General features: G+C 46.0%; 2 protein-coding genes across 8 annotated transcripts in view; one reads left to right on the top strand and one right to left on the bottom strand.

Annotated features, from left to right (window-relative positions):
- DNAJC4 (DnaJ heat shock protein family (Hsp40) member C4) overlaps positions 1–5200 on the bottom strand; it is a 40194-nt gene extending 34994 nt beyond the window's left edge. The window contains exon 1 of one of the 2 annotated variants that reach the window (XM_083164141.1): positions 5164–5200. The gene's annotated coding sequence lies outside the window, so the exon portion shown is untranslated. Of the gene's footprint in view, positions 1–1608; positions 1764–5163 lie in introns of those variants that run through there. The other variant, XM_083164140.1, reaches the window with a different exon arrangement.
- NUDT22 (nudix hydrolase 22) lies at positions 1648–21844 on the top strand. Of its 6 annotated transcripts, none has more exons than XM_083164137.1 (7): positions 1649–2108; positions 11479–11597; positions 12453–13047; positions 15473–15580; positions 16552–16649; positions 17073–17166; positions 18698–21844. In XM_083164137.1, the coding sequence occupies exons 3-7, from the start codon at positions 12457–12459 to the stop codon at positions 18797–18799; spliced, it is 993 nt and encodes a 330-aa protein (XP_083020263.1). In that variant the 5' UTR covers positions 1649–2108; positions 11479–11597; positions 12453–12456; the 3' UTR covers positions 18800–21844. The 6 variants fall into 6 exon arrangements, with proteins under 6 accessions (XP_083020260.1, XP_083020263.1, XP_083020262.1 ...); XM_083164138.1 differs by lacking the exon at positions 1649–2108 and adding an exon at positions 5344–5452; XM_083164134.1 differs by lacking the exon at positions 11479–11597 and having other exon boundaries at positions 1648–1940.
- The last annotated feature ends 2534 nt before the right edge of the window (positions 21845–24378 follow it).

Here is a 24378-nt window from a genome sequence, read left to right as displayed (position 1 = left end):
ATTTAAATGTTGACGTCTAAAGGCCCATACACACTGGGCGACTTTGAGCTGAAAGTCGCTCAAAACACCCAGTTTGAGCGGCTTTCAGCTCAAAGCTGCCCAGTGTGTATGCCCCAGCGATGAGCGCTGCTGCACGCTCCCGTAACATCGTCGGGAAAGCCGCTCATCTGCTGGTTATACCAGCAGATGAGCGGCTTTCAGGACGGCTTTGCATAGCGCTCCATTACGCAACACCGTCCTCCTCCCCTCCGTCGGCACCGGGCAGGGGAAAAGGCTTTCCCAGCAGCGATGATAGCGATCATCGCTGTCTATACACGCTGGGCATAGTCGCCCAGTGTGTATGGACCTTAGGGTGTGTGATATTGATTGTTAATGTCCATACACACTGGGCCATTTTGCCCAGCATGTAGGCTGAACGATGATGGGGAAAATCGCTGGGCTAAAAATCGCTCAGTGCATACACACTGAGTGATTTTCGCCTGTCTAAACGATTTTCTCTGGGGTGTGCGACTTTCCATACCAGGACGCTATGAAAAGCCACCCACCCCATCACTAATCTGCTGGTAATACCAACAGATGAGCAGAGGGGTCAGCAATGATGCGGGAGCGCGCATCAGCACTCACCGCTGGCCCATACACACTGGGCGGCTTCTGATCTGAAAGCAGCTCAAACAACAAAACTGACCTGCATTTAGATCAAAGTCACCCAGTGTGTATGGGCCTTTAAGGCCTCCATACACTAGTACAATTTGGCCACTTTTCACCCGATTGCAACGGTTCAGGCTAGGAAATCGGGTGAAAAACGGCCAAACCGGATGTGTTTGACATCCGATCCGTGGCCCCATCTGCATCGAATTGGAATCACAATCGGACCTGCTGTAGGTCCGACCTCCAACTCAGCTCCCCTCCCAGCAGAGATCACATAGGATACGGTTGCATGCTCAAGAGGGATGGGCTGGCCATACACTTCTGTGACTGCTCTCATTAGTGCCTGGCCACCACTTGTTTATTATAAAATTGGTTATCGTACATTTTGTTCAGTTTAAGAACAATGTTTTGCATTAGTTCAGCTCACACAAATGAAGATTAGGTTGGTTGGGGGTGGCGATATAACATAACTTTGGCACCCCTATATCTCTGAATATCGCCCCTTCAAACAGAAAGGGTATTATCTTAATTTTAATGCTGCCTTTATTAACTGAAGATGGTGGCTGTCCCTTGAGGCACCTCTCAAATATTTGGAGATGAGGGGGGCATATGTCTTCTCCTTGCAGCGGCTATGGCTTCCAGTTCTGGCAGCACGCAGTAACTAGCACTAGTCACATATTAGGCAGGGAGTGTGAGTTATGTAACATTGGCGGAGAAGCCAGGGGAGGCCTGCTGCCAGCATACCGCCGGGGCTACACAGGGGAGCGCAGCAGGGTGTAAGCAGCACCGCACGGAGCAGGGACGGCAGTAGTTACACAAGTGGCAGATGTCAGTGAGACTCTCCAGTCGGCCGTGAGGGGACGCATACATATATGCTATGCTATGTACTATGGTGCGGCAGCTACAGTGCTGACTGGCTGGCGAGAGGGAAGAACAACAAATAATATAACGTGTATTTACGTTTAGAGCCCAGACAGAGGAGCATAGTACTGGGGCCGGCGGCCTGAGGTCACGTCACGGTGTCTTCCTGGACGGAAGCACGGCTTCTCAAAGATGGCCGCCATGGAACGCAAACCTTTTCCGTGCGTCCCAGCCCGGCTCGTCTCAGCCTCTCCCAGGAACTTCCGTCCTATGGTTACATGCATAGCACACTGTGTGCCTGCCCTGCTGCCACGTTTGGTTTGGTCTTCTCGCCGAGTACAAGGAGGAGCTGCGGGCCGGGAAGTACTTGTGGCGTGCGTTATGGGTGAAATTACTGGGCCGGAGGACGTGGGTACATGCATGAGGGGAGGGTGAGTGATGCGCGGGACCGGGGCGGGCATACTACCCTGGCAGTGCCTCCTCCTCTGGGCGGTGATGATCCCTGGCGGTGCACAGTAATACATCACCACAGACCACAGTACCCCTTCTCCTCCATAGAAAAGTACTTGGAATACACCGCACCGGATCGGCAGAGTAAGGTAGGACCCCCCTGTTACAGTAACATCACTACTGCAGTCACGCCTGACAGTGCTCTCCCAGCCGCCTACCCGTCTCCAATAGGCGGCTGTCCGACCAGCTCCTGTCATGAGGGAGCCATAATAACTCACACAGTGGTGGTCACTATAGATGCTGGTGGTATCTGTCCTTCCCATCAATGGGAGGAAAGCCATACAATACAACAAAACGATCAATGGGGTTCAATAGTAAGTAGGGTGATGTGGTAGCAATGGTACTGTCAGAAAGAGGGGCAAGAATTGGGTCAATTCAATTCCCTATTTTGTTGGTTGATTGGGGAAATCCTAAAATGGAGGACATCCTTGATTTGCTAATGCTACCCAAGATTACAGTTTTGGTACTTGTGTAGATTCACGGCGCCATATTATGCTTGGCTGTCAGTGTAGTGTCCCCGCGGCAGCCTTGTGTAGTGTCCCCGTCAGGCAGCGTAGTCACTGTACTGTCCCCGCGAGCTGCAGCTCTGTCCCTGCCAAGCCTAGTGAGCATCTCTAATACAGCTCCGGTAACCGCCAGATCCCCGGCGGAGAGGCGCTCCGTCTGCCTGGGACGCACAAGAGTCTCATATGCAAGTTTGTCTCAGTAATTCGTGTGGCAGGGTACGGCAACCCTGCCCGTCTCCCCTTCAGGGAGACAGACAGGGTTAGGGGTTCAGTCGTGAGTGCGTCTCATGCATAAAGGGGGTGCGGGCGCAAGTGCGTCTCCTACACAATAAAGGACGCATTTGCCAGTGCTCCATGTTACATGCTGGCAAATGTCTCCATTTAAAACCCCCACTTTCCACGTCAGCATGGCGTTGATCTTATAAAGTGTGGCAAGCGCACGCGGAAAATGAGCCCGAAGCGTGGCGAGCGCAGTGGAATACACGTAAAGTAATCCGCGGGGCACACTGCGTTCGCTACACTTTGTAAAATCAACTCCACGCTGACGTGGATAGTGGGGGTATAAACAGGTCGGGAGGACGCATATCCTGGATATGATGTTTGTAATCCAATGGTCTTTCTAGACAAAGATAAGGAACACTCCAGTGCTGTTGTCAAAAAAAAAAAAAAGCTGCTACAGACAGCGAAACGCGTATGGACATATCCATCAAGAGGGACTCCTGATCGCTAGCACCCTTGCCAGACAATATATTTTGCCTAAGCTGGGGATCACCAAAAGCCATACCCGCTTTCCTATTTGGGACACTCACTCAGAGGACAAAATGGACTGGCCCATTCACCACAATCCGTGGCACAAGACCATCTTGGAGGCACACCACCTCCTTAAAGAAGTCCGGTAAAAAACCTCTGTGGAAACAAGTGGCAACAGCACTGGAGTGTTCCTTATCTTTGTCTAGAAAGACCATTGGATTACAAACATTATTTCCAGGATCCTCCACAAAATTTGGGATAACTCCCTAAAGGACTGGCACACGTATTCCTGTCAATTGGGCGACTATCGATCTTTTTGTCCATTTTTTTTAATCCCTTAATTCTTTTTATTTATATATATATATATATATATATATATATATATATATATATATATATATATATATATATATATATATATATATTAAATTTTTATATGTTCTAATTAAAACTGTATCTATTATTCACACATGACCATTTTGTTGAATTTATGTTTTAAATGTCTTTTTAGGAATATTAGCGCAATCGACCACCTTTCTTTCTCTGTTTCACTAATACCCCTTTTCCATCTACAAGCCGGGTCGAACCCATGCTTTTGTACTCGGGTCCAACCTGGGTGTGACTCGGCTTGTAAACTCATTCACACTAGAGTTTACATCATTGGCAGGCGGGGTTGGGGAGGTGCTGGGAGATGAGAGCATCTCCCAGCATCGCCTTTTGCATTGTAGTGAATGGGACCCGTGTCGCATTAACCCCGGTTACCCGTTTACACGGCACAGTGACCCAGGTTGAACTCGTGTTCGACCCTGGTCACTACCTGGGTTGAAATGCCGGGTCTCACGACCTGGGTTATTTCAACTGGGAGCATTTCCATCTGCCTAAAATCCCAGGTTTTCCTAAATCTAATTTTTATTTTTTTTTATTTTACAGATTTTTTTAAATTGGGAGTACTTGTAATACCTCATTTGAAGTAATTGATACATACATGGCATACATTTATTTCCTAATAAATATATATCCCCTCAGAACCTATGTTCCTCTACTGTAAATGTATGTGCACAGTTTAGCCCCGTACACACGGGGGAGATATATTGCTCAGTTTCTCCTTTTCATCAGCGACCAGAGATGGTCGCTGATGAAAGGGAACCTCTGCCGGCGGTGCCGCAGAGGTATCAGCTGGTTGTAGGAGCATGTTCCTGCGACCAGCGATTACAATGGGGCTGAAAACGGGAGCGCGCACCCGGCAATTTATCGCAATTTATCGCTGGGGCACACTCCCATAACTGGCAATATGGTCGTCTGCGACCATATTTCCAGCGATTTCAGCCCCAATCGCCCCCGTGTGTACACAGCTTTAGAAGCCCCTTTCACTAATACCCCTTTTACACCAAAAACCCTGGTCGGACCCTGGTCTTTGAATGCTGGAGTATCCAGGGTCTGACCCTGCTTTATACCCCATTTACACAGCACTTTGACCTGGGTCGGACCTGGGTCTGCACCATTTACACTGAACCTGGGTCAGCCCTGCCTTAAATAATATTTTATATATATATTTATAGAAAAATATATATATATATAGAATATATATATATATATATATATATATATATATATATATATATATATATATATATATATATATATATATATATATATATATATATATAGAAATATATATATATATATAGAAATATAATATATATATATATATATATATATATATATATATATATATATATATATATAATCAGGGCTGACCCAGGTTAAGTGTTTTTTTTTTTTTTTTTTTAAGGTGCTGGGGGTGCCGGAGGGTACCTGTCCTGCCTGCTGTGCTTGGTGTACCTGGGGGTACCGGGGTGCTGGGGGGTGCAAGGGGTGCTGAAGGTACCTGTCCTGTCTGCGGTCGGATCTCAGCGGAGAAGATGATGTGCGCCGTTGCTGTACCACCCCCCCCCCTCCCCGGCAGACGGTCCCTGCGGCGTGCGGCGTATGGAGTGTCAGTGGCGGGGGTCCCTCTGGCGCATGGGAACTAGTACTAGTTCCTATGCGCTGGAGGGACCGCCGATACTGACACTCCATACGCCGCAGGGACCGGCTGCCGGATGCGGGGGGGGGGGGGTGATACAGCAGCGGCGCACATCATCTTCTCCGCTGAGATCCGACCGCAGGCAGGACAGGTACCCCCAGCACCCCTAGCACCCCCGTACCCCCAGCACAGCAGGCTGACAGGTACCCCCCTCTCCTCAGCAGCCGCAGGGACCCCCCTCCTCCCGCAGCAGCTGGGAACATCTTCCCCAGCGCTGCACGCTGTGGACCCGCTGCGGGTGCTGAGGAGATCAGAGACCAACCATTTCTATTTGCTAGCCGTTTTCAAGGTGAATAAGAGGAAGTAGGCAGAGAGGGATGGCCACTGACAGTCACACCCGGTGCAGCGGTCACAGAATGCAGGAAACTGATAGGGGACGGCCTGCTGGACAGTTAATGCTACTTCTATTATACCCCTCCTCCCCTTCATGCGCAACACTGGTTTTGCCCTCACCCCCCCTGCAAGTGACAGCCTCCCCCCCCCACACACACTCTTTGTGCGTGTCTGCAACCCCCCCCTGCAAGTGGCACCCCCATCGGCTCTTGTATGTGTACCTATGACCCCCTCCCCCCACGGCTCTCATGTGTGCCCCTTCGACCCCCCCCATTTCTAACAGCATGGAGGGCCCATATCTAAACTTTGCTATGGGGCAAACAAACTTATAGTTATGCCCCTGGTTGGACATAGTCGCATTGCCTGTGATCAGGTCTGAATCCAGCTCATAGAGCGGAGGAAGCATGACCCCAGTGCTGATCCTGCAGTGCTCACGCCAGTGGAATAGGGAGCCCCTATTGCTGGACAGAAACATGAACTGTCCCTGCAGCCCCTGAACATATGCATACACCTGAGGTCACGTCTCCAGCAATCCCAAGGGTCCTAGTGCCTGGCCATTGTATAGCTCTGAAAGGCAGTGTAGAGCACACTTCAATATATAACAGACACCGCAAATGTGAGACATTTTGGAATAGACCTCAATTCAGGTACAATCCCAGGAAAATCTGAATGTATAACAACTTAATTAGTACCTCAGTCAGTTTCATTATACCATCTCTGTAGATGCATGGATATTTTGGACTGTTTGGGGAAACCCCTTCTGTATGTCATCTCCTCTATAATAGAACCGGCTTCTTAGTGTTTACAGTGTCCTTTATAAACCTGTAGTCATGGTCTCCACAAGTGATCTACCATCTAGTATTAAGTTGCTATCCGACCGCTTTTCATCTTCTAAATTAAAACACAGGATGTAATTATCATGTAATTATCATTCAATAACTGTCATCGCTATAGTTGTAATGCAGATAACCGTGTAATTGTCTGCCAGTGCCAGGGAATTTTTTGGCTTTCACTTCAATGTATGTTAAAATGTGCAATTATGCTACACAGCAAGAGGGGTTACCCTATTAGGGCCACTCTCCAGCTTGTTGTATACAAACTGAGCATAAATAGGAAACTGCCTAAACAAGCAAATAACATGGTAGCCAGGCCTCACTACCCATCATAAACTAGGGAATTATATGTGTAATGTGTATGCAAATCCATATGCAAGACGCTCCCCTTTGTTCCAGTGTGTGCGTAGCCCAGGACTTACACAGCAGCTGCATTAGAAACAGGCAGTTTGGGGGCAGAGCTGACATTACGCAACTTCCATTGAAACGCCTAGACAAGCCTGTGTTATCCCTGACACTCGGGAAACAGGCAGTTACCACCAACAACGAGAGAACAGGCAGTTACCAACAACAATGACTTTCTGTCAATCAGCTTGCCTAAGGCCAGCAATAAATAAAAGGATTTTATCACAGGATGGACTCGCGCATGCGTACTACGAGCATACACATGCGCAAGTGTTCTATTATTATTCAGCATGTGAAGTCGCAGCCAAGCAATCAGGTCTGAATAACCTCCTAATAGCAGAAGAAATGTGTTACCTGGCCCAGTGAGTCCTGGTCTCTGCTGCCATAAATAACATCATTTATATGGGCATCACGGACAGTGTAATGGTTAGCATTACTGCCTCAGCTCTGAGGTCATGGGTTCTATTCCCACCATGGCCCTAACTGTGGAGTTTGTATATTCTCCCTGTGTTTATGTGGGTTTCCTCCCACAATCCAAAAATATACTGGTAGGTTATCGGCTCCCAACAAATTAACCCTAATTAATTAACGCAGTTAGCGTAGTCAGTCAGCGCTTATTACATTGTGTTGGAACCATTGACCATTTTAACCTGCCTGACTTGACAGGTGTGAATGTGTTCCTAAAACACCCCCACTACCCCTGTCTGCCTGAAGTGTGGCAAGCCCCATGAGGGAACGCGGTACACGTCCTCCCGACCTGTTCATACCCCCACTATCCACGTGGGTGTGGAGTAGCTTCAGGCTTGGTGGCTCGCTGCGCTCGCCACACTTTAGAAAATCAACTCCACGCCGACGTGGATAGTGGGGGGTATGAACAGGTTGGGAGGATGCGTACCGTGTACCCTCGCATGGCTCGCTATGCTCGCCACGTGCTTACTGGTGCTGTGCGAGAGGTGCTCACTAGGCTTGCCCGGGACTCCGGGACAGAGCTGCAGCTCCCGGGGACAGTACGGTGACTATGCTTCGCAGCCGTTGGGCTACGCTGAAAACGTAGTGTAGCCTGCCGCCGTGAAACTACACAAGTACCTTTTTGTTTAAATAAAATCCTGTTGGATATGTTTTTAAATAGATGTTAATTCAATCCCCTGGCAATTTCCGAGCAGGTACTGGAAAAATATAAGCCAGTTAAGTAGTTCAGAGGATGTCATATGTCCCTAACCAGATTAAGGTTGACCCTCTAAACACAGTTGCCTGAGCTGGCCCAATTGGGAGTGGTGGTGGTAAATATATGCCATGCCTCATGTCAATGCAAATGAGTAAAATGGTCATATCCTTCTTTAACCCTTTGAGTGCCAAGTGAATTTGTCACAATAGGTGTGACACTTGCCAAGCAAACATTTTTATTTGTCATAAGGACCTGTAATGTTTACCTTATATAGGAAATATCTTTTTTTTTTCACAACATTTTATATTTTAATTTATATAACAAATACGAGAGACAATGGCATTTTTTAGCGGCTATTTTGAACATTTCACAGAGATATTTGCACTCAAAGGGTTAAATAAAACTATATTGCTGCCCTTAAGATGATATTGTAAAAAGAAATAAAAGGCAGCTGCATTTTACCATTAAACATTATAGTAATCAAGCTTCTTTCTTACATATGCAGCCAAGTAAGATCCTTACCTTGCTTTATGCTTATGCTGCGTTCTTATCATTTCTACCATAAATCCTAAATCAATTAATGCTGTATGCAGACCAAGGGCCAAATGTACTAAGCTTGGAAAGTGATAAAATCAGCTCCTAACTGCCATTTTGGTGGTATTACAAGAAATACTGTATTTCTGTACACTAAATGGAGGATCTTGCCTCCTGAGATATGGTGATAGTGATAATGATTTACATGATACATCTGTGTAAATAGGAAGTTCTTCTGATAATAAATCCCATTATCCCTCTTACAAGTGCTGAGTAATGGAACTCTATCACTTAACAGGCACTTTTGGGGATTAGTGAGTTAGCAGTTGCTCAGGATTTGACCTGCTGGCAGCTAGTGCATGTCCGCCCTGGTCTCTGTGTCACCGAGCCATAAGTCTACATGCGTTCTAATAGCAGGCACAAAATATCAATAGATGATGAAAGATATGTGAAGATCACTTGGCATTATAGCTTGTCTATTGAGTGCATTACTATTGAGAATAGATAACTCCAGCATGTTGCTGAGGGTGATGTACCATATGTCATTATCTGTGTGTGGGAAACCATTTGCTTATGTTGTATACTGCAGAACCTTCACTTACCTATTTAAAAAAAAAAATAATAATTGTAAAGTTTTTTTTTTTTTTTTTTTGAGTAAATTTACTAAAGCTTCTAAAAGAAGTGATGTTGTCCATAGCAACCAGTTATATTCTGTATAATTTATATATTGCATTCTCAAAGCTTTAGTAAATTCACCCCTTATAGGGGACAAAAAGGAAACTTTATTACCGATGCTCGTAAGACCTACTGTAATGAAGAATTGGGAAATTGAAAGGTAAATCTGTAAACAAATGCATATAAGTGTAACCAGTTAAATGAAAGCCATAATTCGCAAAGATAATTGCAAAATCACATCATTTATTTTATTTATTTATTAACAGTTTCTTATATAGCGCAGCATATTCCGTTGCGCTTTACAAAAGGAGACATACAGGGTATTTACAGACAGTCAAAAGGTAGGAGGGCCCTGCTCACAATCTGGGGAGGGGGTGGGGAGCAAAGAAGATGCGGTCACTAGGTCTACCCTATTTAGGTCGACATGCATTGGATCGACCACTGAAGGTCTGAATTACCTCTTTGTGGGCCAGATGCACTAAGCTTCAAAAGTGATAAAATGAAGAGTGATAAACAGCCAGCCAATCAGCTACTGTCTGACATGTCACAGACTGTGTTTGAGCTGATTGGCTGGCTGTTTATCACTCTCCATTTTATCACTTTTGAAGCTTAGTGCATCTGGCCCAGTGTAAGCTGCACTGCTACTGGGGGCATTATGTGTATAAGCAGCATAACTACTTTGGGCATTATGGGCCTTATTCTAATTCAATCGGTCCCCTGCGTGTTCACATGAGGGACCAATGTTTTCCATCTGCGCATGTGCAGATGCAGGGTGCGAGCGGGCACGGCGAACTACATGTTCGCCATGCCCGCTGGCACCTAGAAGTGTCTAGATGTGGGCCAAACCCTCAGGTGTCTTAGCTTTGCGTGCGTTCTCGAGAGAAACATGGCGGTCAGCTGCCCACCCGCATTACTGGGTAATTACCATGGGAACGCCCAGCATTTTCATGGGAACACCCATGAAGCGCTGGGCATTCCCATAAGCATGACTACCCGCTGCCGCCCCATGCCTGCACTGGTGGGTGCAAGTGCCCGGCGAACACTATTCACATTGGCCGCTCAAGCCAAGCCCATGTGCAGATAAAAAACATTTGCATGCGAGTGTATAAACCAGAATAACCCCCTATGTGTATAAGTGGCTCAACTACTTTGGGCATTATGTGTATAAGCGGCACTGCTACTGCTGGCTTTATTTGCATATTTGCACTATGTGCATTATGGGTGTCATTCTGATTGACTCGCTAAGCAGCAAAATTTTGCTGTTTAGCGGGCCTTCTAATGCCGCATGCCCCCGCTGCACTCCGAGCATCCCCGCCGGTTTGTGAATGGATGTTTTGCACAAATATCCATTCACAGGCTAGCATACGGTGGCAAAATCATTCGATGGTCGCTGACTAAGGATTTTTCCCCTGCTCGCGACTATTCAAGTCGCCGAAGGTGACTGCAGAGCATCCCTGCATATGCCAATATACTCATGAACAGTACGAAAACATCAGTCCCCGGTGCGAGTCAATCAGAATAACCCCCAGTGTGTGTAAGCAGCGCAACTACTATGTGTGTAAGCGGCACAATTACTGGGGGCATCTCTCCTTCAGCGGGATACACAAACCCACCCCCCCTAGGGAAAAGACCAGTGTTCTACTCACCCCACCCCCTTGACATCACCTCCCCCCCGCCCAGCCAGGGCTACAGTACACGCCCACCATTTCTCCACAGCCACCATTACTCCCGCACCCGCCCCCCCCTCTGCCAGCACCGCCCCAGACACCCGCGACCCGCCCCTCCGGCGATTCGCGGCCCCCCCCCCTCTATGCACGGCACCCCCGCGTCCTTCCTCCCGCAATTCGCCGCTCCCCCCTCCTGGATTTGCGAACCCCAGCCCCCTCCCGCGATTTATGGCGCCCCCCCTCCCGTGATTCGTTGCGCCCCCCTCGCACGATTCGCCGCACCCCCCTCCCGCAATTTGCAAACCCCAGCCCCCTCCCTCGATTCACGGCACCCCCTCCTGCGATTTGCGACACCCCCTCCCGCCCCCTGCACGTGATTCTAGCCCCCCCGCGATTCGCGCTGATTGGATGTTGATAAAATCCAGACACTTTATCACTTCACCGAGCTTAATAAATCTGCCCCTCAATCATAGAGTCAAGATTCTGTTGAAGTTTTATTTTGTAGGCTTCATAATGAGTGCAGAGTGTGCAATGGACTACTGGATCCTGCACCCATATAATTAGAAGTCCCGTGGCGGCTGGTACCGCGGACATAAATCACTTGGAAAATGGAGCGGCTGACAGGTAACTAGTGATTTGTGTGGCAGTTCTATGCCTGGTAATAAGTTATATGCCTGGTGCCATGTTCCTAGTGACCTGAGCATGCGCAGACTCTGGCACAAAGTCAGAGTCTACAGTGCTAAGGCCTCTCCTAGAGATGAGGGGGCCTGAATGTGGGCCCCCTCCACTCTTGATCTGCCCACTGACTATTATTGCAGATTGTACTACCTATTATTATCTATGGTGACTATGATCTGACCCCTATCTATAAAACTCTTGATTTATACCATCCTCATATGGTGTAAAATTCTTTATGCCTCTAGAAACCCCTATTCCCTTTGTCCCCCATATTTTGGGAACCAGGACTGGGCCAAGAGCCTGGTTCTGGTTATAGAAATACAGGGGGTCCCCATTTCATTTTCCTTCCCTGTATTTCTGCAACCAGGACCGGCTCAATGAGCCTGGGGCTGGTTAAAGCCGGGAGGGGGGACCCCACGTCATTTTTCTAAATTATTTAATAATTTATTTATTTTTTACACATAGAAGCCTCGTCCGTATTTCGCTGCCAGGAAACTTGGCAGCCAAATACGAATCTAGAGACTACGGTAGCTTTGTAAATTAGCTGTATTCCCCCCCAGGACCCAGCGCTCCGGGCTGCAGCCTGATCAGACTATTGGTTGATAAAGCCCCGGTTTTAGCTAATGAAAGATTTGCATCCTGTAAGAGTTTCTCATTGTTTGGCCAAAATAGTTTTCTCACAAAGTAAAGAATTACATTTATCAGCTAAGGTTTTACAGTTATTGGAGGAAATTAAATTTCCCCCATTATCTGTTAGAATAACTGTTCTCTTATTATACTTGTCTTCTGTTAACTCTGTAGCCCCATGGATCCAGAGATCTCCATCCTGTACTGCAGTCCTTGTCCTCAGGGGATTCCCCAATGTAGAGTCCGGGTCCAGCTCTCCCCAATGTACCAGAGACAGAGCCTGCCTCCCCCGCTGGAAGAACAGATCCTCCTGGACTGGGAAGAACGCCAGCGCAAGCAACCATGGGTATTTAATGGGGCAAAGTTCAGGCTTCATTCTGTTCTGACTGAAGGAGATCACAAAGGAAACCAAAAAGAAGAACCAGAGCAGAATAAAACGAGAATAAAGAATAAAAGCAAAGAAGGAGGGGGAGAAAAGAAAGGAGGAGAAACTGAGACTGATGTAGATGAAGGGGGTGGGCTGACACTACATCTGGCACTCACATCTTACAGAGACTTTTTGGGCACTAATTGGTCTGGTGAGGCAAAAGCATTACAGGAAAGGGGAGTTCAAGAGCATGGTGACACTGAAGCCTACTTGGCCCAGCCCCTTGGTGTAGGAGCTGCTCTACAATGTAAAGATGGACGCTTTGTTCTGCTACGGAGGAGCCATAGGGTGGGAGAGGCAGCTGGTCTGCTGGATGTACCAGGAGGACATCCTGAACCTAAGGTAAGATAAAGAGGGAAATAAAAAGGCAAGATACTCACATTATATAAATTGTTAGGCCAATGCAAGGGCTTTCCCAGGCGGCAGGATCGCATGCATTCCCATCCCTCGCTGCCGGGAGGGGGGCCGAGTCTGAGGTCAGACAGGCAGCAGGTCCGATGTGCATGGGATGGCAAACATCTCTGATTTCTTGGTCGAGTGAAATCATCCCAAATAGGACAAGTGTATGGGCACCTTTAGTTTCAGGAGGGTACCCGTTGCCAATACCAGACATCTGGGGCAGCTCACACTTTCTTAGTAATGTGTAACAGCACCTCTATGCTGGTTGTCCAAGCTGAATCCTTCCTGACAGAAACTAATCCCAACACAGTATAACAAAATAAACCCAGTGAAAGCCTCTGAAAGGGCGATATTGCTGTGCCTAAATACGCTCAAGAAAACTTTTTTGCATAAATGGAAAAACTTCAATAAAAGAGCGCAATATTGACCATAGAAAACACATTTCTTACACAATAAAAATGTGATTTTCATTAAGGTCAGCACAAAATAGTAAATTAGATCATCAGAACAATCCAATAATATAGTTCCCAAGTATATACAGTATATTCAAACTAATAAAGGTCCAGAAATATATAAAATAAACTGGAACAGAAGTAATCCACAAAATGTTGCTGGTGTATAAGAACAAAGGGGGTGATTCAGGTCGGCTCGCAAAACCAAACTCCTCCTTTAATGGACAAAACCATGTGCACTGCAGGTGGGGCAGATGTAACTTGTGCAGAGAGAGTTAGATTTCGGTGGGGTTTGTACTTCAAAGTGAGATTTCTATTGCAGTGTAAAAATAAAGCAGCCAGTATTTAGCCTGCACAGAAACAAAATAACTCACCCAAATGTAACTCTCTGTACGTTAATCTGCCCCACCTGCAGTGCACATGGTTTTGCCTATTAGAGAGAGCTTTTTCAAGCCAGCCTGGATTAGGCCCAAAGTCACAACTTGCCACGATATAACAAGGATTGAGTATTTGTCAGGCATGTCCAAAGTCCTTTAAGTGGCCCACAGCCTCCAGCTCGAAGCAGGCGCGGCATTAGATGTGGGACACACAGCATGGGACTGTAGAGGTGGGGCCTCCGGCGAGTGTGCATTACCTTGTGTGTTGGCAGCCACAGTTTGGTGTCTTCTTGTAAGTATGTGTCCAACCCCCACCCTGGCTCCACTCCATCCTTGGTCACAATCTCTCCCCCTGCTGCGATCCCACTGACAGCAGTATGCCGGGGGGGGGGGGGGGTGATGGCGGCAACAGCATGCAAAGCAGACTCATCAGTGACGGGGGGCATGGGAAAATACACTGAATGGGGGCAGAGTGGGGAACATACAGACAAGGAGGGAGCAGGCAGGGGAATATACACTGAATGGGGGCAGAGTGGGGGACATGCAGAGACGGAGGGTCAGGCAGGGGGAAATGTACTGAATGGGGGCAGAGTGGGGGGGTCAGGCTGGGTGAAATAGATTGCATGGGGCAGAGTGAGGGATGTGATTCATGGTTCAGGCTAAATGGTCGGCCCACACACATTTTCACCTCACCAAATTGGCCTCTTTGCAAAAAATTTGGACACCCCTGATTTATGTGGTCAATATTGGGCTCTTTTCATTGAGGTTTTATTAACACAAAAAAAAAATCCCTTATACACACACTTGTTGCACAACCCATATATGTTTAGTTTTTTCCTATGTGCAAACACTGGCAGCAGGAAAATGCACATATTGATACACAATTTAAAAATTAATTTAGCGATGTAAACAAATTTGGAAAGGATTAAAGGAAAAGGGATTTTGAAGATTAGTTTGTAAATGGAAAGAGGCATGGGGAAGGTGTGGGAGAGGGTGAAAGTATGGGAATTTTAGTGTGAGGAGGAGGTATAGGGTCAGTGGAAGAGGGCATAGAGGAACAGGATATTGGAGCTAATTTGGGGGTTTATCCAATTAGCCCCACTGCATTTTTGGCCTATAAAAATGTCTTGATATGTATGACCAGTAATTTGTTACAGTATCCAATTAGACTCCATCGTAATTGGCCAAAAATGGATCCTCGATCTCACAAAAGCGCATGGTATTAGGTATTAATTCCCGATCCCATGTGATATTGCAACTCTGGTGGCTGCTTATTCGGGGATTATGCTTTGTGGGATACGTGAAGCATAATACCCGATAAGTAAGCCGGCAGCAAGGCTAATAGGACCAGCAGTAAAGTACCACTGCTAGCTGGATATGCCCCATAGTGTGACATGCAATACATTCTATAACCGAAACAGAACTAGGCACACTGACATTGGGTTGCAAGCCAAAGAGTGATTAAATGCCACTAGTGTAGGACGTGACACAACTTTTTATATCAAACAACTTTGTCAAGTCTTTTATCTCTACCTATAGGCTGTTGCTCCCAATATTCCTGAAGAGGAGCTGAGTTTGGAAGTTCTCAAACCTGACTTAGTCATCAGGGAGCTGTTCTACTCCATTCTGGCAGAGATACGGGATGAGGTGAGGATTGTGATGGTAAATAGAAGTATGATTTGCTGCTCTTCACATTGTAAAGCTGACTTGAGTTAAGATCACCTTTATGTAATGAATACTTTATTTGAATTCATGTTTATGATCTCTATTCACCACTACTTAGAGAAGGTTGCCATCTGCCCCATCTGTTTTTCTGCATGCGCCACCCGTTCTCTGTGCACAGCTCCTCTCTGCACCAATTTCATACACCTATCCTTGTCCATTCCCTTTGTTATCATCACACTTTTAGTTCTCCATTGTGTTGTATCCATTCTTAGTTTTAGGGCTTAGGTCAACACTAAGCCCTAAAGGTTGACACAGCTAAGATCGACAGAAGGTTGACACAAGCATCAGATCGACAATGGTAAGGTCAAAAGTCAAACGGCAGACATGAGTTTTTCACTTTTTTTGTCCCGAATTTCGACTTAAGTCAACATGGACACCGTACCCTTGCACTCGCCATGCTTTGGGCATGGTGCCTCCCTGCGCTTGGCACACTATTCTATTCTCCCTACATGCCGTAGTCGATGGTAGGGTATGGAATAACACAAGTCGACTCATTTTTTTTTTAAAAACTCGTCAACTTTTTTGACTGTTGACTTTCCCATTGTCGACCTTATGCTTGTGTTAAACTTCCGACCCTTTTGACCTTAGCCATGTTGACCTATTTCATGTGTCAACTTAAGCCCCGTCGACCTTTAGTGGTCGACCTCATATGTCAACTTTCATCGTGTCAGCCTAGCAACCGTATCCCTTCCCTAGCTGTCTTTTTCTTCATGTGTACCTTAGCTGTAGTACATAATATTACCACAAGATGTCAGTCTGTAATAGAAGTAACATTGTAACTTCTTGTAATAGAAGTTTTGTCATTTAAATCTATCAACGAACTTTGTATACTAGTCTTGCATTATAATTATTATAATTTTTTTTAACGAATGTATTTATTTATTTTGTTCAAGGTTAATCTTCCACTGTCTACCCTTAGTGAACCACTCCTTCTGGGTATCGCCCGTAATCACATAAGCGCAGGGCGACCTAGTGCTGAATTCTATGTCAGGTAAATACAGTTTGGATGCTCCCATTGCTATTTGAACTATCTTTTAACCCCTTCAGTGGTGTTTTTTAGGGGGAGCGCTACCTAAAAAAAAACCCACCACGCTATGTGTAGGATCCGGGCAGCGCCGCTGAACACGGTCAGCCGCTGCTCGGCCCTGCACCCGGCAACTGGACGTGTCTGTAGCCGGCGCCTCAGGCTGTAATATAGCAGCCAGAGGGGCGGGGTGAGGAGGAGGCGCGGCGGAGGAGAGTGCTGAAGCCAGCTATTAACTCAGCAGCGCTGCCCGGCGCTAAACAGTGGCAGTTCCCAGAATTTTTCGGGCTTGACTTCTGGGCACTGAAGCATAGCCCGGAAAATACTCAGGATTACCACTGAAGGGATTAATATTCCTGTTATTTATGGTGAATCTTTACTTGTTTTCAGGTGCAGTTTGACTTCAGAAGAGGTTAAGGAAAGATATCTGCAAGGAGGTCTGGAGGCACACGAATCAACAGAAATTATTTTTCTAGACCGAGAGGTAAGAAAGTTATGGTGTGTACCCTTTCATTGGTATGCAGTCATAGGGGCCTATTTATCATTGGATTGTAGATAAAATGCGATCTGGGCGGCATTTACTGCCCTTTTGGTTGAATGTATCAACCTGCAGATGCAGGGACAGGAGCCCCCCGTCCCTGTGCTCTGATGTGCCGGGGGTCTGTGCATGGGTGGTTAGTTCGGTCTAGCATATAGGCTACAATGGGCTACCGCCATCTCAGAATGGTAGTAGCCCCAGGACCCATTGCAATGCTGCCCAATGTTGATAAATTGGGCAGCTTTGTATCCTCATAGAAAAATATGGGGGATGCGGCCAGCGGCGGTGCAGGAGGGAGCGCAGCAGGGATCAGAGATTCCTGCTGCGCTCCATCCTGATACATTCAGGTGATACTTAATGTTTGCGGATAACCCCCCAAAACAGGTGTTGTTAAGGATTAAGGGCCTTATTCTAGTTCACTCTTTCTGACAAAATCCTTCTTCGATGGACAAAACCATGTGCACTGCAGGTGGGGCAGATGTTACTTGTGAAGAGAGAATTAGATTTGGGTGGGGTTTTATTTCAAAGTGAGATCTATATTGCAGTGTAAAAATAAAGCAGCCAGTATTTACCCTGCACAGAAACAAAATAACTCACCCAAAGCTAATTCTCTCTGCACATTTTACATCTGCCCCCCTGCAGTGCACATGGTTTGGTCCATCTAAGAAGGATTTTGTTAGAAAGAGTGAACTAGAATAAGGCCCATAGTCACAAATATGAAATGATAAATGGTCCTATAATGTCTACATGGTCTGATTGTCAACAATCTCAATGTTATCACTGACATAATGGGGACATTGTAATGATGTCCTGGCCTGGACAAAATACACCCTAGGATACTAAAATAATTGAGTTCTGTCATAGCACTACCATTATATCTGATATTCGAGGAATCAATAAACTCGGAGACGGTTCCAAGGGACTGGCTCATAGCTAACGTAGTACCTATATGGAAGAAAGGTAGCAAAACTAATCCTGAAACCCTTACATCAATTGTGGGTAAAATATAAGGAATAATAAGAGATATAGTATCCAACATTTCTTAGAACAGGAGAAAGTAATAAGTTAAGGAGCCCACACACGCACCGTTGCCGGCGGTGCGATGCTGTACGATGGGGTGCGCGCTCCCGCGGCACCTCATCGTACAGTACAAAAAGTATGTGCTACACTATGCGATTTGGGCACGATTTCATCCGATTCGGAAAACAGGCCAAACAGCATGTGCAGACATCCCGTTCGCCCCGATGCGCGGTCCTGTGCCCATCGGGTTGGAGTTGGGAGGTCAGACGGGCGGCACGTAAGATTTGGTAAGGGTTATGGTTAGGGTTATGTGGGAGAGGGGTAGTTTAGGGTTTTGCAGTGGGAGGGGGTAGTTAGGCTGTGGGAGGGAAGGTTATGCAGTGTGGGGGGGGGGTGTTAGTTATGGGATATACTGTATCTGTATGTGCTGCTGTCTAAACATTGTTTTTTTCTGTAGGATTTGCTGACTGTTGAAAAGTCAGAGATGTGGAAGGAGCTATGCCCTTCAGCAAAAGGTTGTGTGAAACTTTATCTGTTGGTCCGAGAGCAACAATCCTAAATGTAAATAAACTCCCAGCAACAGCATTTGTCTTGTTCTACACAAGGAAGAACTGATCATTTTGTACTGGACTCTACTTGAAAGACATTCATTTAAGTGACATGGGGAAAAAAATCATGCACTTGTACACTTTATGTAGTGATCATGTAGTGTTGTGTGTAATAATGCAGTTTTTTAACTATATGGCGGCTAATATGCGCTTATGCTTATTTGCACAGTGTAAAATACGTGAATTGCCTCTGCAAATGTATAGAACATGGGCACAAACAGCCACATATGGAGAGATGGGAGGCCTCAGCGCAGGGTTACATATACTAGTGCTGCTGATGCAGATCTGCCATGTATAGGTCTCAGCACAGGGGTACATATACAAGTGCTGCTGATGCAGACCTGCCATGTATAGGCCACAGCACAGGGGTACATATACTAGTGCTGCTGATGCAGACCTGCCATGTACAGGCCACAGCACAGGGGCACATATACTAGTGCTGCTGGTGCAGACCTGCCATGTGTAGGCCTCAGCACAGGGGTACATATACTAGTGCTGCTGATGCAGACCTGCCATGTATAGGCCACAGCGCAGGGGTACATATACTAGTGCTGCTGATGCAGACCTGCCATGTATAGGCCACAGCACAGGGGCACATATACTAGTGCTGCTGATGCAGGCCTGCTATGTATAGGCCACAGCGCAGGGGTACATATACTAGTGCTGCTGATGCAGACCTGCCATGTATAGGCCACAGCGCAGGGGTACATATACTAGTGCTGCTGATGCAGTCCTGCTATGTATAGGCCACAGCGCAGGGGTACATATACTAGTGCTGCTGATGCAGATCTGCCATGTATAGGTCTCAGCACAGGGGTACATATACAAGTGCTGCTGATGCAGACCTGCCATGTATAGGCCACAGCACAGGGGTACATATACTAGTGCTGCTGATGCAGACCTGCCATGTACAGGCCACAGCACAGGGGCACATATACTAGTGCTGCTGGTGCAGACCTGCCATGTGTAGGCCTCAGCACAGGGGTACATATACTAGTGCTGCTAATGCAGGCCTGTCATGTATATGCCACAGCACAGGGGCACATATACAAGTGCTGCTGATGCAGACCTGCCATGTATAGACCTCAGCACAGGGGTACATATACTAGTGCTGCTGATGCAGACCTGCCATGTATAGGCCCCAGCACAGGGGCACATATACTAGTTCTGCTGATGCAGATCTGCCATGTATAGGCCACAGCGCAGGGGCACATATACTAGTGCTGCTGATGCAGACCTGCCATGTATAGGCCACAGCACAGGGGTACATATACTAGTGCTGCTGATGCAGACCTGCCATGTATAGGCCACAGCACAGGGGTACATATACTAGTGCTGCTGATGCAGACCTGCCATGTATAGGCCACAGCGCAGGGGTACATATACTAGTGCTGCTGATGCAGACCTGCCATGTATAGGCCACAGCGCAGGGGTACATATACTAGTGCTGCTGATGCAGTCCTGCCATGTATAGGCCACAGCACAGGGGCACATATACTAGTGCTGCTGGTGCAGACCTGCCATGTACAGGCCCCAGCACAGGGGTACATATACTAGTGCTGCTGATGCAGATCTGCCATGTATAGGCCACAGCGCAGGGGTACATATACTAGTGCTGCTGATGCAGACCTGCCATGTATAGGCCACAGCGCAGGGGTACATATACTAGTGCTGCTGATGCAGACCTGCCATGTATAGGCCACAGCGCAGGGGCACATATACCAGTGCTGCTGATGCAGTCCTGCTATGTATAGGCCACAGCGCAGGGGTACATATACTAGTGCTGCTGATGCAGGCCTGCTATGTATAGGCCACAGCGCAGGGGTACATATACTAGTGCTGCTGATGTAGGCCTGTCATGTATAGGCCACAGCACAGGGGTACATATACTAGTTCTGCTGGTGCAGACCTGCCATGTACAGGCCCCAGCGCAGGGGTACATATACTAGTGCTGCTGATGCAGATCTGCCATGTATAGGCCACAGCGCAGGGGTACATATACTAGTGCTGCTGATGCAGATCTGCCATGTATAGGCCACAGCGCAGGGGTACATATACTAGTGCTGCTGATGCAGACCTGCCATGTATAGGCCACAGCGCAGGGGTACATATACTAGTGCTGCTGATGCAGACCTGCCATGTATAGGCCACAGCACAGGAGCACATATACCAGTGCTGCTGATGCAGTCCTGCTATGTATAGGCCACAGCGCAGGGGTACATTGACTAGTGCTGCTGATGCAGTCCTGCTATGTATAGGCCACAGCGCAGGGGTACATATACTAGTGCTGCTGATGTAGGCCTGTCATGTATAGGCCACAGCACAGGGGTACATATACTAGTTCTGCTGGTGCAGACCTGCCATGTACAGGCCCCAGCACAGGGGTACATATACTAGTGCTGCTGATGCAGATCTGCCATGTATAGGCCACAGCGCAGGGGTACATATACTAGTGCTGCTGATGCAGACCTGCCATGTATAGGCCACAGCACAGGGGCACATATACTAGTGCTGCTGATGCAGACCTGCCATGTATAGGCCCCAGCACAGGGGTACATAAGCTGTTCTCTGCAAAACTTTTTGTGTTTGGATGTTTACATACCTTTGTGAATAATATGGGTTTTTGTTATCCAAGTTTCTTTGTATATGAGTGTATTTGTACTTTTCAGTCATTTCCTATTGACATCCAGTATGAAATATACACAATAGCCATGTACATGGGTCAACTGTCCCTATGATAAGATAAGTATGTATTCTGATGATCACATAGAGGAGCAGATGTAATTAAGTTGTTATTACTCATTACATATGATAAATGTTGCTCTAGCCATTCTGCCACTGTCATGTGTTTTAAAAATGACAGGAGCTGATTGGCTGGAAGCCCCAGTTATCATATGTAATTAGTGATTACAAGAATATCACCTGTTTTTAAATCTTGCACATAATTTTTAGGGGCTAACTGAAATAAAAAGGGACCAGTGACCAAATGGACGGTTTTCTGTTGTCAATTGTTACATTTCTTTTTGTTTCGTTCGTTTCGTAAAGGTGCCCATACACAGTGCGATGGTCGGATGCGTTGTCAACTTTTTAGTTCAAAACGCATCGCATGCAGTCCAAATCACACTGGGCCTGATTCACTTACAAAAGCAAATTCTCTCTTTCTAATGGACAAAACCATGCGGATTGGGGGGGGGGGGGGCATATTCAACATGTGCAGAGAGAGTTAGATTTGGGCAAGTTATTTTGTTTCTATGCAGGGTAAATACTGGCTGCTTTATTTTTACACTGCAATATAGATACAGGTTTGAAATAAAAACCCCACCCAAATCTAACGCTCTCTGCACATGTTACATCTGCCCCCCCCCCCCTCTGCAGTGCACATGGTTTTGTCCATTAAAGAGAGAACTTGCTGAATCAGGCTCACTGTGTATCTATAAGGCTTGCAATGCATACCACAAAGTACAAAAAGAATGCGCAGTTAGTACTTCTTGGTCTAGATCACATCACATCTAGTTCAAATCGCACACTGTTGTAGCGTATCGCAAGCGATCTAGTACAAAAAGCACAAAAATGGCACATATCGCTCCCTGTGTGGGCACCTTCAGTGTTGAACTGTACAGGCCCATCCTCAGAAACCAAAACCGTAGAAAATGAATCAACACAGATGTACAATCGCGTGTCTGTGGTGACTACGTTTATAGAGCAATGTGTGCTGCCATCACCACCAGTGAGATTAGAATGTTGCTGAAGGAAGGGACATTAAAGTAGCTGATGGATCCTGCCATTGAGCCTGGTTCTGCATTCTCCATTTGGTGAGGTAAATTTACTCATATGGGAGTTATATTAAAGACGGAGTGTTTTCCATAGCAACCAATCTACCCAGGTGACTTTCCAGGCTTTCTCCTATGAAAAGTCCAGTGAAGAGGGAGATGTAATGGACAGCGTTTTGTCAAAATCCCATTGCCATGGCATTTAAAGTACAAATTATTTAAATAATAAAATCTGATGCAAAAAAAAACAATGGGCGAATTGCTGTTAATTTTATTTCCTGACAATTGTCATTTATGGGTTCCAGATGGCTGACAGACAATGTCTAGTCAGATAGTCAATAGGTAGACACCAAGGGTGAGATTTAATGGTATTTGAGATTCAGAAAATGAGAGATTTGGTGAGAAATCTCCAGGTTTTTTTAAAGCGGCAATTATTTACACTGCAAAATCAAACTGGATTAGCAGTGTAAATGATTGCTGCTTTAAAAAAACTGGAGAATTCTCACCAAATCTCTCACTTTTTGAATCTCTCATCCCATTAAATCTCACCCCAAAAGTTACACATGCATTAGTTAGACATTGACAAAACTAACAACAAAGTAAAATGTAATATGTGTACATGGACACCATATAAGTGTGGTTATGGTATATTAGATCTAGAATGTCTACAGTGATATGGTCCACCACTAATGGTGGACAGCCAAATGCATGTCTAACTTTTGGTGTCTACCTATTGACTGCCTGACTAGACATGGTCTGTGAGCTACTGTATACCACACCCGTCATTTACTTGGTTTGGTGAACACTGATGCTTTTTATACATATTTATTTTCCCATTACAGTAGCATGGACTGAATGAACATATAATAAAACCACAACCCACATAACATTAAATTTACCTTTTGAGTTCAGTAAACAGGAAGTAAATTTTCTGAATTTAACATCTATACCAAAGATGAGATTATACATACCAAAACTTACCATAAGCCTACTGATGTAAATACTTCCATTCCAACGGATAGTCAGAACCACCGACCTTGGCTTAAAGGTGTCCCGAAAAGTCAATTTCTACGTCTCAAAAGAAATTGCAGTGAACTTGAGACTTTGTCGACACAAAACAGCAAATTAAAGGAAGAATTTTTAATCAAAGGATATCAAGAAGAAGATTTAAACACAATTATGGAAGAAGTCCTACAGAAAGATAGGGAAACTTTATTGGAACCAAACAGGAGAAATCCAGATCAGGAGGATAATACCAAGTCTCTACAATTTTCTTTCTTCACCCAATTTGAATCAATTTTGATTAAAAATCATAGAGAAGTGGAAAGAATTGTTAAAAAACATTGGCACTTGTTACAACAGGATCCTGTATTGAGGAATTTGATACCTGACAAACCGAAATTCATATATCGGAAGGCTAACAATTTGAAGAACCATTTAGTATGAAGCGCCCTGCCTGAAGACACTAGGATTTCAAACCACACAAAGGGCTTTCACCGATGCGGTCTCTGCAATGGTTGTAAGAATGTGAAGGCTGACAATTCTAAAACCACAGAAATTATCGTCAACCAGGTGATCTTTAAAATCAAAGATTTCATTACTTGTGACACCTCTAACATCGTGTATGCTTGGAATGTGATTGCGGCTTATTTTATATAGGCAGAACCACCCGTCCGCTTAAAGTGCAAATATCAAAAAAGGCTTAATTACACATCATATTTCAAGCCACTTCAAAGAAACACACCATTGTTCAATTAATT

This window comes from Crinia signifera, chromosome 11 (genome assembly GCF_055691185.1).
Source record: "Crinia signifera chromosome 11, ASM5569118v1, whole genome shotgun sequence".
NCBI lineage: Eukaryota > Metazoa > Chordata > Amphibia > Anura > Myobatrachidae > Crinia > Crinia signifera.
Note: the sequence above shows the minus strand (reverse complement) of the source record. Positions and strands in the feature narration are given on the sequence as shown.

Coding starts and splice junctions, on each gene's coding strand:
- NUDT22 (XM_083164134.1), top strand. CDS start 1,702: ATGGCCGCCATGGAACGCAAACCTTTTCCGTGCGTCCCAGCCCGGCTC. Junction 15,581..16,551: donor TGGCAGAGATACGGGATGAG/GTGAGGATTGTG, acceptor ATTTTGTTCAAG/GTTAATCTTCCACTGTCTAC. Junction 16,650..17,072: donor AGTGCTGAATTCTATGTCAG/GTAAATACAGTT, acceptor ACTTGTTTTCAG/GTGCAGTTTGACTTCAGAAG.